At 35.4% G+C, this 15,009-nt stretch overlaps 1 protein-coding gene across 1 annotated transcript in view; it reads right to left on the bottom strand.

The window, feature by feature from the left end:
• Nucleotides 1–15,009, bottom strand: part of C1QTNF1 (C1q and TNF related 1) — a 245,924-nt gene that overhangs the window by 193,617 nt on the left and 37,298 nt on the right. Inside the window, exon 2 of the mRNA XM_044084992.1 lies at nucleotides 4,569–4,780. Coding sequence (XP_043940927.1) covers nucleotides 4,569–4,759 — 191 coding nt within the window. The 5' untranslated portion in view covers nucleotides 4,760–4,780. The remainder of the gene's footprint in view (nucleotides 1–4,568; nucleotides 4,781–15,009) is intronic.

Below are 15,009 nucleotides of genomic sequence, written 5' to 3'. Positions count from 1 at the left end.
CATATTCCTTTTTTTATCTTTTTGTTTTCTCTCATTTACCCATATTAAATACTTCTTATGTTTTTCTTTAAATGCATCACTCTGACCAATACTTACAAAAATGTTCATTGTTAAATGATATTTACTTAGCTTTATTATTTCCCTTTGATTATTCTTATTCCATTCTTTTTCATGTATTCTCTTAATACCTTTTCCTGTTTCTGATAAATTCTTTATTTTCATCTATTCCAAGCCATATAGCCAAATGATCTGAAAAAACACCTCTTCTACTTGTTCTATCATACATTTTATAGTTCTTAAAAGAAAATAATATATTTCTCTTTGAAATCTCCCTCTTCTATATATGTTATTAATTTCCATAATCTTAGATTTCCACATTTTAAAATCCTCTTCATTGCCTTTTATTTATGCTACATTTTTGTTTATATCTTACATTACAATTAAAATCTCCTGTTACTATGATATCCGTATTCATTATTACATAATTTAATATGTCTAAAAATAATTTCTCCCTTTCTTTATATAACATATAAGCATACATTGCTATTAGTCTGTACACTTTTTCCTTCCATCTAAAGTCCACTGCCATCAATCTTCCTAATCTGACCAATGTATAATCTAGAAATGTAATTATTTTCCTATACAATAGAGCAATACCTGAACATTTTTCATGTCGCAAATTCCATATACCACCTGGCCATAATATATGTGTTTGTTCTCTTTCTTCTTTATTCAAAAGCCTAATATCTTCTAATACAATCAAATCCATGTCACAACCCTTACACCATTCTAATTCCAATTCTCCTAACTATATTTTTGATACTAGTAACAGTAATCAAGAGAATTCTATGATTATTTACTACTTTTCTTTTTAATTTCTGAGAAATTGTTTTAATAATCCATTTCCTTTAACTTTTATTCATAATTTCTGAAAATTTCTTTTCCTATCTTTAACTCTTTTCCCTGTTGTATTTTCTTCTTAACTACTTTCCAGTTTATATCCTCTTCATCACTCATTTCTGTTCCACTCTCTTTCTCCCCTTCCCCATTTTCTGTATTATCTTGATTTATATCATTCCTTCCTCCTTTTTCTTATTGTTGACCTTCCATTTGTATTATATCTTCATTGATTATATTTTGTTGTTCAGATGCACATTCTACATTCTTCTCCTTCTCACAATCCATCCATACGCATCCTGTTTGCTTACACTTATAAAATGCTTTACAATTCTTTGCAATATGACCAGATTCTCCCCATGAATAACATCTTTTTTATCACAATTATTTATTAAATGTCTCTCCCTCCCATAGAAAAACATATTTTCAGTTGTCCCCATTACTTAGCAACAGCTCTATGTCCATCAACAGTAATCACACTTTGGAATATGTACAATTTTACAATTCTCCATTTTCAAAATCACATTAGAGTCTCAAGTTCCTGTACAAAGTCATTTTTTTATCAAACACTTTTGAAATGTCTTTGACTTCATTACAGTAATTTTGCACTCTTTCAATATCTGTTCAAAACTTTATATTACTTTTTTTCTGTGTCTCTCTTAAAAAGTCTTTATAACATAATTATTCCAAGGAAAAATGTATTTTTCCTCTCCATATTTCCTTAAAACTGTTTCTAAGATGTCAGCAGTCTCCAAAAATGTCACAGTATGTCTCTTTTTTATTAGAATGAAAGTTCTTACCTCCTGTGCCTTTACACCTAAAGGCACAATCAGCCCGTCCCAAATCTCATACCTGTCCAATTCCACCTCCTCTTTACTTTAGATTTACATATCTTTATTTGTGCCCACTACCTCTGCAAATGATTTCTTCTTATTTTTCTTCCTTACTATAGAAGTTTTCCAATATTTTACCCCACAAAACTTCTTTCCCTGTTTGCAGTTCACTCTGCTCCAAGTTCTCCAATATATCATCCAGCAACTGTCCTGACTGGAGGGTTGTAATTATAACTCCTTCTTCACTCCTTGACCCCTCAAACAGCTCTCTGTGGAAGATTTCTTCTGAATCTTCCTCTCAATACTCTTTTCTGACTTCTTTTTTTTTCTTCCAGATCTAAAAACATTACTATGGAGTCGGCATTTACCTTAACTTCTTCTTCTGCTGTCTCAATCTTTATCAGCCATTTCCCCAGCTATCTCCACCCTAGGAATGGAATTGGCACCTGCACCTGTTAGCTGAGTACACTATAAGTGCCATAAGGTATTTCTCTGATGTCCTAGCCAAATTTCCCCTAATAGTATAAATACTATCTTGGGTCTCTCCTGAAGAGACCACTACCCTAATGGGACTAACCTGATCAACAAAGAAAGAATAAACAAACAAACAAACAAACAAATAAATAAATAAAAAATAAGCCCGTGCTTTGTCAATTGGCTTGTAAACTGGCTATCCAACAGATCCCATGTCATGAAAGTTACTGGTTCTCTTTTAGAATGTAAAACTGCAACTGGTGGGGTGTCATGGGGATCAGTTCTGGGCACTGATTTTGCAGATATCATAACTAATATTCTAGATGTCTGGTTGACTACATTTATTGTTGGCTGCAAACTGGGCACATCCACTAACACAAAACAACTCTAACAAGAGCTGGAATATACACATACATGGTGTATTATAAATAGTTTCAAAGTTAATGAAAAAAATTGCATCTTAGTAGCATTTGGCAAAAAAAAAAGTTTTCTCACTTGATATGTTATAAAATTGCTCCTCTTCATTCACATACATTCTTAAAAAACCTAGGCACTTATGTGGATAACTCTCGCTCTCACTCATTTGATCACCATCTTTACACATTAGCCATGAAGTCTTTCTATCTGGCAGAGTTAATTTCAAAGGAAATTTCTTCAAGATCCAAAGATGTCATTCTCCCACTGTGCTCTTCCCTTATCAGAGTCATCACCAAATACAGTGCTGCCTTTGACATGTGCGAATCCAAGCATATTACTCAACTGGAAAGGCCCTAAAGATTTTTAACCTATAGGTTGCTGAAAGAATTTTGAGCAATGAAAAGCTCAGTCTTGTTTGATCTCCTATTTCTTCACAAAATCAGAGGATATTCTAAAAGGAAGTGATGCAAGGTTTTAATGAAATTAAAATTAAAAAGAAGGTAGTTTTCAAACAAGTAATAAAGTAAAGAAAGAAAGATGTATTTGATTATAAGACTGGAAGTTAGTACAACGTTCTTTAGATGAGATGTATATTAAGAATATTAACAGAAATAGCTGCAAAGTATTCAGTAGTTTCCCTGAAGTTAAAAAGGCAGTAAGGGTGAGCCAGCTTTTGTTAGCAAGAGAGAAAACAATTTTAAAGATGTATTTCAATTTAAATTAAATAGTTTAAACAAGAGCAAAGATGTTAATAAGAGTGGGATGCTTAAATGTTTTAGCTGTAATTATATTGCAGGTATTTGAAGGTAGATATAGCTGACATTACTATTAAGAACAATAGTATTAAGATTCTTGGACATTTTACTTGTAAACCTAAATTTGTTGTTTACTTAGCTATTCATATCCTGCCCAGCATATTTTGTGGGCAGAACTGTGAGAAGATTTTGTTGCAGAATTTATGAACATATGCATGCTACCAATATAGACTATGTTAAGAATGCACTTTGCTAGCACCAGTTGATAGGTGGTTGTAAATCTTCATTTCAAGTTTTAGTTATTGATGAAGTGAAAGGTTTTAGTAAAAGGTTTGGTGCTGATGATGAATTAGACTGCAGAGAGTATTGTGGGCAGCTGAAGTTGGATGCACGCAACCTTCCAGGGCTTAAGGATAAAGAAAACTTTAAGGTCTTTCTAAGAAGGAAAAGACTTCAGCATTAATTTATTATGCAAAGTTTTGACTTATATGATTTAAAGCTATTTAATGTTGTCTGATGATGTAGTTCTTTCAGTCTGATGAAGTCTTGTGTAAGATGAAAGTGCTTACTGGATTAATTGTTTGTCTAAATTAAACTTTGAAACAGCTATTTCTGATTTATTTTTTTTGTTTTACAACCTTAGTAATCCATTTATTACTAATTAAGTAACAAGACTTGCTTGAGGGGATAATCTTCTACCTCAACAAATACCAAGCCTATGGAATAAGTTACCAATACATGTCAAACAAAGTACTACTTTGGCTACCTTTAAGGGTAGTCTCAATGGCTGAATGGGTGGACAAAAAATTACAGCAGGATCATCATGTACATTTCTGACCATTTTTGGAGGAGAGCATTATTAAGTCCTTGAAAAGGGGGCAAGAACTGTTAAGCTTGTCTGCTTAAAGGTGTATTTTATGTTCCCCTTGATCATTTGCCTATTATGTTCCTACATTCCTATGATGCCTTGCTTAAATAGGTAAACAAACAGTGTGCAGTGTAACTACTTCATCCTGATTCAGATCACCAACACTTATTTACCATTTTCCATGTTTTAATTCATAACATTATACAGTATCACCATATTTATATTACTGGAGTCATCATTTTATACTGCTTATTGACGTTTATTCTTACCCAAATCAAGGTGTTAGAACTGTGTTGCTGTGCAAAGCTATGAAGTACATCATACCTGACTGGATCATGGGAGGATGCAGGTTTTGATAAGTAGAGTCTTGAATGTGCTGTGTTTTCTTCTAGTTCTGATTCAGGACGGTCAAGGTCTAGTTCTGATCGGCTGGTTTGATGTGCATATTGTGATATGCCATTTAAAGGGCCTAAATGCTGCAACAAGACTAGGGATGAGAAAAGCAGACAAAGCATCCTGCGGTTACCAATGGAAACCTGAAAAAAAAATACAAGCATATCAATATCAGTGGCAACATGTGGCTTTATGTCACCTATCAACCTTATTGCAAATGCATTTTATTATCCTCCCGAAAACCTGGAAACATCTACTCTTTTGTCCAGCCTCATATTCAAGTTTTATTACCACTGTGCTCTCTCTTAGCCTCTTGTTTTTTCCACATTTTAACATTTCCATTCTTTGTTGTTCACTCAGTGTAACAAACCTGACTCACCTCTATACCTGAGATTCTGTTATAAACTCAGTGAAGTTGGGATGTGCCAGCTATGGCTTGCCTCTTCTAAACCACTTAACACTGTCTTTCATCTCCTTAACTTGGATTTTCTGCAGTTGGTATAAGAAACACATTTAAACTCTTTGATTCAGATTGCTCCCCAATAAGTTGAGTCATCAATATCATGTTGAAAGTAACTCCAGTCCTACTATCTGAAATGTTTAGGTTAGGGAATAATGACTATAAAGTTTTACAAGCTGCCTTTTATTTTTGTGAACTTGAGTAAACTAACAAATACAAAACTCAACAAAGCTCTTCACAAAGACAGACAAAATAAAAAAAAAAATAATTTCCACAGTGTATCAGAGTTTCAGTCAACTTATTCACAGAAAAACTGCTACAACTTTCAAAAATGATTTGTTTCCTATTCTTTAGAGCCATCCATATTTTTCAAGCATATCAGAGCTTCATAAACATTATTCCTTGTGATCCTTGTGCATTGTTCATATAATATTTTCGACATTTATTTAAAGAAGTATGTTTCTAGCTTCTCTGATGTGCTCAGGGTTGTACTTTGATAGGATTACTTTGCCAACCATAATATGTATTTAACATGTCCCTTAATTCCATCCTTTCACTCCAACCTTGTTGTAGGACAGTGTTTTAGTTGTACAACCTCTGCCTTACAGCTGCAAAGCAGGGTTTCAATCCTGAATTCTAATAACTGCATTTGTGGAGTTTGTATAACCTCCTCATGTATGTGTGTTTTTACAGCATGTTCCTCTCATCATTTTAAAACATGCTAGTTAAATGGCTACAATAAACTGTCCACATATATTGCATTTACCCTTGACCTTGTAGTCTGGATTTTGGCTGACAAGTATATGTACCAATCCATTTACCTGCTTAACAAATGTTAAATAAATAAATAAATACATCTCTCCTTGCCTAGTGACTTACCTTTTGTCTCTTCTTTTTGACATAGGGCTGCTTTCTGAGTGCAAAGTCACACAAGCTCTGCGTAACAAAACTGGTGGATGAAACCTATCATTGAGCTTCTTGTTGTATCCCTCATGGTTGAGCATGGGATTACATTGGCTGTCTATGTGGGCACATGGATAGATAGGAGAAAAGATTGGACAGAAAAATAGATGGAAGGAAGAGTATTCAGCCATTGCTCCCCCCCCCCATTCTGTCTGTCTAAAAGCCAGAACTATTCCCAGACCGAGGTTTTTACTGTCACAACTGGGGCACCAAATGTTGTAATAATTGTCCTCATTGTCCTACCAGTGATCCCCCCTGGCTTCTTCCTTCTCTTCCTAACCCTTATAGACCTGCTATTCAACCAGGTGAGACATTCAGGTACTCTCACAGCCTACCTTAATATCATACCAACACTTATATCTGCAACAATATCCTCTGATTGCTGATTCCTGCAACAGGCTCATATAGCCAATCGCTCAGCTATTACACCTCCTAAACGTGTGAAAAGTTTAAGTACCTAGTCTCTAATTAATTCCTATATCTGCTTTGCACCCACTGCATGGTGTCCTATATCAATTTTGCTAGCTGAAAACTGCTCATATGGAATGTTCTCATGTACATACTCTGTATTGCTTGTATAATATCTTTGATCTGAGAATGATTACTTATGTACTGTTTTTTTTCACCAATTGTATAAGCTGCCAATAATATGTACTAACTGTCTTTATTAATGTAAATTCTGTATTGTATGTGAAATGTCTTATATGTGGAGCTTTTTTCCCTGGGACTCCACTGAAAAAGGACACGTCTGGTCCAGCTGGACCATCCCGGTAAACAAATGTAAATAAACAAATAAATAAATAAATAAATAAATAAATAAATAAATAAATAAATTAATTAATTCATTCATTCATTCATTCATTCATTCATTCATTCATTCATTAATGAGAAGTCACTTTTGATAAATTATTAATTAGTTTATTAATTTATATGTGTGGGTAGAAGGACTGGACTCATAGATATCCTTTTTTGTTTGCTAAATGAAATATTTGCAGAGTACATGCAATCATGTCCAGACGACTTTACCTCCATTTATACAGTATCATCTATTTTCTATTAATTGCTTTTTTGGTAGCCAGCAGAATTGCAGAATTAAACCTAACAAAGCTTTACTATGTGCAGGCAGTTCAGATCCTGTATCAAAAACAATGTCCTTAGTTACACTAATTTGCTTGCCCAGTATTCCTGACAGAGTACTCTATAGGGAATTTTTAGTCTGCCATCTCATTATACTCTGTAAACATATGCTCCCGTTTACCTCTTTCTTCCCCATTACACCTCCAACATTTACTATCTACCTAAAAAAAAATTCTATGAAGTCTGCTTGGGGTATAAAAGTACCTATGCATATACTTCCAAAGAAAAATCCTAAATCTTTGAGAATTAGTTGCATATCTGGGAGGCATACATACACCCTACCATTGTTTCTTTGTGAAATGCTTATCTAATCTCTCTTTCCAATCTTTTCTGACCTCCTCTGATTGATTCCTGTAGTTATTGCGCAATATTTTATATGTCCTATGAATTATCCCTTTTTTAACAGCAGCTTCTGTTCTAGATTCAAGTAAAATTCAACCAGTGCAGGTCTTTCACTTAGGACTCCCCAATTAATTTATCTTTCCATGTACTCTCATATCAATCCCTGATAGGGGAAGGCAGTCTCTAGCCTGCAGTCCCAATGTCTTCTTGGCCTGTTCCCATTCTGTTACCTTTCCCTCCCTAATTATTTGTTCCCAGCACCTTGGTGCCGTTGCCCTCTTCCTCCAGTAAATTAAAGATTTCTCTTTTGCAGTTATCCCTATCAGCAGAATCTCCTTTCTCCATTCCCTTGTTGGTTTAGTTCTTAAAATACGTTCTGCTACTTTATGAATATAATATTTTGTATGACTGTTGCTATTCTCCTTAGGGTCTGCAGATAAAATCCCACTCTCTTTTTAGTTCTTGAATTCCCTCCCTGCTTCATCATCATCCCTTTCCACTTTGAATTTTATCTTTAGCCAATACTTATCTTCTGTCCTCTATCTATGGTGCTTCCATCCTCTTAAATCTTCCAACTTCACTCACACAAAAACTTGAACAATGCTATAATAAAGTAGCTACATTTGCAGCCAATAGCCATTCTAGAGCCCACCACTGTACAGTACTAAAGACCCTAAACTGCCTTGAACTTTCTCATGATCTAAAATGGCCGCAGTCATTCTCTACGTACAGCATTATTCATTAGCCTGCAGCCTGCCCTGATAAAAAGCCTACAAATATAGTTTCCACATGACTACTTTGATGTCAAAACCAAACTCAGCCCATTATTTAGAAGCATCCATATCTGCAGGATATTCCTTATACTCCTTCTCTGTTGCAAAAGCTTCGAATACTATTCTTGTAGCTGTTAGGACAGATCCTTCTCTTCACTCCTTCACCGTCTCCCTTAAACAGTTTTTATCTGAGATATGGCTGTGTTCCTGCTCCACACTGGGGTAATTCTAAAACATATTTTACATCCAATTATGTTCCCATAATCCCTCAACATATGTTCAAGTATCCCTCCTTCTCGCACCTGTATCTCCTCCTATTTAGTGTCACACGCTATTCTTCCATAGCTTCCTATAGTATTCCCTTCTACCCTGACCGCCTCACCCTACCACTTTATACATCCCTACAATCCCTTTTCAACCTCTGCTAGTAGCTGCAGTGGTTTAAAACCTTCTTTTCTAATCCCAATACTACAAAGTTTATCATTTAACAATCTTTATCTCATCCACACTTATTCTATACTGCTCCTGCCCAAAACTCTAACCTCAGCACTACAAAACTTAGCAAGAAGTCTCTTATCCTATACACAGTACGCTATCAGCATTTCTGCTTGTCATAATTCTATTAAGACTGAAATCTTCCTTACTTTGCATTGCCACTGTAAGCAATGAAGTAGCATTTTGAGTTATAATTAGCTGTCTCTGTTGTACTTGCTGAAAAGAGATGCAAGCTTCCTTTCCGTATGTGCTGCTCTCTATAGCAATTTCTACTGTACTGATATAATTATTGTTAATAGAATAAGTTGGTGAATTTCTGTTTTGGACACAAGTTTTCTGTGCAGTTGTTGAAGCTTTTCTTCCTAGCCTGTGCTGAAAATGGGCAATTTCCCAGTCAGAAAATCCCAGTAAACAAAATGTCAGATAAATCAATAAAATAAAATATACAGCGACCAGTGATGTGTAGCATAATAATACACTAACAAAGCAATCATCTTCTTTTGTTTTCACCAGCACAGGAATCTGTTTGATCTGTATACAGGCTATAAGGACACATTTATCATCATGGTATTAGGAGTTTCATGTTATTTCACTCTCATAAATTACATTAAAATGTTCTGAACAAAGATGTGATGATATTAACAAAGCAATCCTTAGAATTTATGCCATATCATTTTACTTAGGTTATTGCAGTGTAGCTTGTCAGGGAATTTCCTGTTTATTATAGTCAGTTTCAGTCCATTTACACATTTGTTTCTTAGGCCACACATGTAGGTTCATAGAGTAGTATTAGACTAGCTGTCCTTGCGAGCCATTTTAAGCTTAGCTAATTATCCCTTGTGAGACTCAAACGCTGTACCTTGTGTTTGTAAGGAAAACACCTTAACCATTAGGCCACCCTCCCAACAATGATACAGACTATAGTGCATAACACTATACACTACAAATGCATTAAATTCTTGGGAGGTTTGCCATGAACAAGGAGCATAGTTTAATATTTTTGCCACCATGGTGACATTAAAAAGACTAGACCAACTTACTTATAGGAATGCATTGTATTATTTTCTTACTTGTCCATTGTCCACTGTCAGTATTAGAAAAATAAAGATCAGTTACTTGCTTACTTTTTTGTTGGATCTTTAAAACTGCAAATCTAGTGAAGCCACCAGAATTTTTCATCAGTACTATCTGAAACTAATGTCATGTAACAACATCAATATGAGAAGCTTTGCTAGGGAAGAAAGATGTGGCAATGGTCAGCATTCCTGCCTCAGTGTGTATTTAAAGAGGTAAATGGTTCCATGGCTCTCTACAAAGAAAACAGTACTATACTACCCCCCCAGTGGAAAATGGATACACACAGTCAGTCTACATAACACATCTCTAGAGAGGGGTGTAAGGAGACTAAAAGGAGAGCAAAAGAAATTAAAAAAAAATGCTGCATGATACAAAGCAAGATGTGAGCTAACTCCTTAGCTCTTGCCCTGAAACAGGAACAAATGATTAGTGAGGACAGAGGAATGTGTATCTAGTCAGCTGACATGAGCAATTAAGCTAAAAAACAAAATTTGATGGCTGTTGAATAATTTTTGAATAGTGTCGCTCGTCTTTGCATGTTTCCTTCTTGTCAAGTTGTAGGACCTATGTCGATTTACACTATACCTAGCTAAATGATTTCCATAGCATTGCTATGGCAGTACAGCTAATGGGTCTGAATTTGTCCATAACCATATTCCACTAAATACTACAAATATTTCCTGAGTGCAACTATATTCTTGCTTCATTACTTGCATATACCCCCCTCCCCCCCCCCCGGGTTGTACATCGGATAATGTTTCACATTGTGAAACAGCTGCTTATGCTTGCAACATTTCAGTATTGAACTTATGATTTTATCTACACTTTTTAAAAATGTGTTACCGTGCCTATTAAGGTGTGACAAGCTTGCAAAGGGAGCATTAGATTAGATGGATGAACACACAATCCTTGCACTACACATTGCCAAATTCCTCCCTCTGTTGAGAAATGAAATACTGCTTCTCACATTTACAGTGCTTTTGTCTTGCCCAAAAAAACTGTAAGAAATATCGTGTTTGAAATATGCAGGTGGTAATTGAACTCTGAGCAGTGATTCACATACCTCTCAGCCTCTTAGCACAAGAAATCTGGACAAAACTGAAAATAGTAGGTGGATACAAGCCCATTGATAAGGGCAGATTTTAAATTCTGTTCTTGTAAGCTTAGAAAGTTGCGAGAATAGCAGGTTTTGTATTAGTGTGCATTTTTCTGAAGGATTCAAAGTCTGAAACTCAAATATCTGTCATTATGTAGTAACTTCATCTTCAATAATTTGCCAGAAGTTCATAAATTTAATGAACAACAGCATATCTCTCAACTGTACAGATTTTCACAGAATGCCCAGATTTTTGCCTCATATTTTTGGTCTGTTTTTCAGAAAATTGTGGTTTTCTGGCCGATTAGTGGCAAATCTTTAAAGACTGAAGTTAGAAAATCATGCCAGACATTTGAGTTTCAGACTTCATACTCTTCAGAAAATTAATGCTATGCTAAATCTGCTATTCTATCAACTTTTTTAAGTTTGTAAGAGCAAATTATCCCTATTTTGGGCCTTTGTCCCACTTGTATTTATGGCTTTGTCCAGATTTCTTGCTCTAAGAAGTTGAGAGGTATGAACAACAGACCCAAAATGTAAGATAAAAATCAAGACATTCTGTGAATTTCTAAAGAGCTGAGAGGTATGGCTATTCAGAAGAGTGTGTTTCAGCAAATAAGACAGCCCAGTATAACCTGAAGAAGCTTGTTTATCTTCCAGAACAATGGAAGAAAAGAGGAATGTGTTTAAAGGCACGTTTAAACTGTGCTAAAAAACAGTATTTTTTCTGCTCAGTAAATATTTCATTGACTTTATGGAATGGTGGTCTCTACTGCATATATATATATATATATATATATATATATATATATATATATATATATATATATATATATATATATCGCCTTATAAGGCCTATATTGAAGAATCATCTTTTGTTACCTTGACTAGTCAGTTTAGTAAAACTCACTTCACTGAGCAAAATAAAGTGAGAAAAATAACTCAAGGAAAAAGAACATCAAACAATGTTTTTTACAGTTGGGCAAGCCCCCCCCCCCCAAACACCCAACATTTCCTCTCACTTTAAATATACCAACTCTAAGATCACACAACAAAGGGGAAAAGGGTAATTTCCCATAGCCCACTGTGTGCAGTCTCACACAGGATACCCATGTCTAATTTTCCCTCATCCTTGCTTCAGTAACCTTTTCAAAGAGGTTGACCAGGATAAGCAAGCGGGATCTGCCATTTACTAAACTGAAATGGCTTGGATTAACACTTTGTTGGTTGCCTATGTCCTTATTTATTATTTCCTTAAAGATTCTCTCTACAACCTTATAGATGAGGCTGTCAGACTTACAGGTCTTACCATTATTTTATTAATAAAGGATCGACTTTTTGTGGAACTCCGAGCCTTTGGGTCTGTCTCCAGTACCTCTGCAGTGCTGGTATTTATTATGATTTAGTTGGTATGGTTGTGCTTTTGGCACTGTACTTTCCTGCTGTTTTGTGTTATTATTTATTATTTCCTTAATGATCCTCTCTACAGCCTTACAGTTGAGGCTGTCAGACTTACAGGTCTCTAATTACCTGGGTCCATTGATGCTCTACCCACTGCTCACCACTGTGTTCTAAACTTTTAATCAAACCACCCACTTACTCTGTACAAAACAACAACGAAGAAGCAGTCTCTGTCATAAGGCCCTAATTGGGTTTGGCAATGGGAAACATTCTCTATAATTGGGCCTGTCTGCTGGAAATAATGGCCTGTTGATGTTAGCAACTGCTTATATATCAGGCTAATTTTAAACTAACTTCATAGAATACCTCTTCTTTGGACAGGATTGTAAATGTCACCAGGATAATGGTTGCTGTATAAAAAAATAAAACTGCACTCCACTCTGAACATTTTAATACACAAATTCAGTAGAGAAGTAATGTGATTAAAGTAAATACATGTTTGTCTTCCTTTCTCTTTTGCTTATTTAAAGCTTCCATCTGCCTGACTTTGTAAAAGTATCAGTAACACACAATGGAATTTATAGTAAATTAGAAAATGAAACATAAATTCTGAATTTTGTTGTCTCACTATGAACCAAAACTCTGGCAAATAGTAACTGTGTCCTATTTTAATTTTATGTATTGGAATCTAATACCAGAATGTGAGTACTACTATTGGCAAATGTTAACTGTCTCTTGTATCAGCTTTATGTATTGTGGTGACTGTTACTACTAAACATTGATAATCCTCTAATCAGACACCTCTCATGATATTTATATGTACTACATTCAACATTTGCAACAAATGTTAATTGTTCTTAATCAAAATTCTATTGTTGCAGCTGTCTAGTGGAGCCCAGGTTGTGGCTGAGAAAGGTCTGTGATACAGCCCATTTACCCTAGTAACAAGTTAACTAACTGACTGACTGACTGACTAACTAACTAACTAATATAGTAACTGCACTTAATGGGAAGCCTACCTAGGCTTATTGTCTCCACTTCCATCAAGCAAATGTAATTCATTTGATACATGATCTAATGTGAATAATTTAATTATTGCTTAGAAATTCCTCAAGTTCTTATCTTACAATTGATTTAAAATATACTTAAAGGCTGCTGCATTAATACAATTGCAACTAATATTGCAAGAATACTGAAACTTGTCCTGATGTTTTCATTATGGAAAAATGTATTCATAGACAATTCATGCACCACCTAATCCAAAATCGCCTTATGGCAGACACTCAGCATGGCTTCCGTCCTCATCACAGCACTACTTCAGCCCTCCTAGCCTTTACTAACACCATAAACCATAATCGCAACAATAATTATATATCCTCAGCCCTCTTTTTGGATCTTTCCAAGGCATTCGATATGGTTGATCACCAACTTTTAATCCACACCCTGCAAACATTCTGTCTAGATACTGGAGCCCTCCAATGGTTTCAATCCTACCTGAATGGTCGACAGCAGGCTGTCCTCTGGCAGAACAAACTCTCTAACCTTCTACCTAACACCCTCGGAGTACCACAAGGCTCTATACTAGGGCCCTTGCTGTTCTCCATCTTCATTAACGACCTTTATACTGTCATCCCAAAAGTCAGCTGTATCCAATATGCTGATGACTCTACTCTGATTTGCTTAGCCACATCTCCAGTAGAGTTATGGTCAGCTACCCAGACCACCTTTAATACAATAGAAAACTGGCTTTCTGAACATTGTCTGATCCTAAATCCCAAAAAACTAAAATGCTGTTATTTTCACCAACAGGTAGGTCTACCGCTTTCACCTTTACCATAAAATCAAATGATGGCACAATAATCTCCCCTGACCCATCTACAAAACTATTAGGTGTCATCATAGACAATAATCTCAAATTTGACCTACATGTTAACCAAAGTATCAAAACCATCAATAAAAAACTAGGGTCACTTTACAGAATAAAAGCCTTCCTAAACCCCTCCAGCTAAAATTGCCATAGCTCGCTCTCACCTTCTTTCAACCCTTCTGTATGCATCCCCTCTACTCTCAAATTTGAACAAGACTGTCCTTAACAAACTCTCAATTTGCTACAACCACATTGCCAGGTTTGCCACTGGGCTGCCTTTTAGGACACATCATTGCATCAATCTAAATCAGCTTGGTTGGCTTGAACTACCTAGCCTAATCCAGTATAACCAACTGATTATGACCTATAAAATCCTCTATAATCCGGACAATACTCCTGCACTTAAAAATATTATCACCCCCTATAACAATCCTAGACCGCTTCGATCCTCTAACAAACTACTAATTCAGACTAGCAAAATTAATAACACAGCCGGTGATTCTCTCTTTGCAAACTCTGTAAGTAGATCCTGGAACTCACTTCCAGCTGATATTACCTTACTTTCCACCTTAGGTCAATTTAAAACTAGACTCAAACAACATTTGTCACTTAACTGGCTATGTCAATGTATCAAGCCTGGCTAACTCGAATGTGTAAAAATCTGTTAACCAGTTTACTGTATAATTTTATTTAATCCTGACTTGTGCTCAGGACTAACTTTAACCTGTGGAACTTTTTTAACTTGCTTACTTATGTAATCT

The sequence above is a fragment of the Protopterus annectens genome, chromosome 10.part0, assembly GCF_019279795.1.
Source record: "Protopterus annectens isolate FY-2018-M chromosome 10.part0, PAN1.0, whole genome shotgun sequence".
Classification (NCBI taxonomy): Eukaryota; Metazoa; Chordata; order Ceratodontiformes; family Protopteridae; genus Protopterus; species Protopterus annectens.
This window is presented reverse-complemented; position numbering and strand designations above follow the sequence as displayed.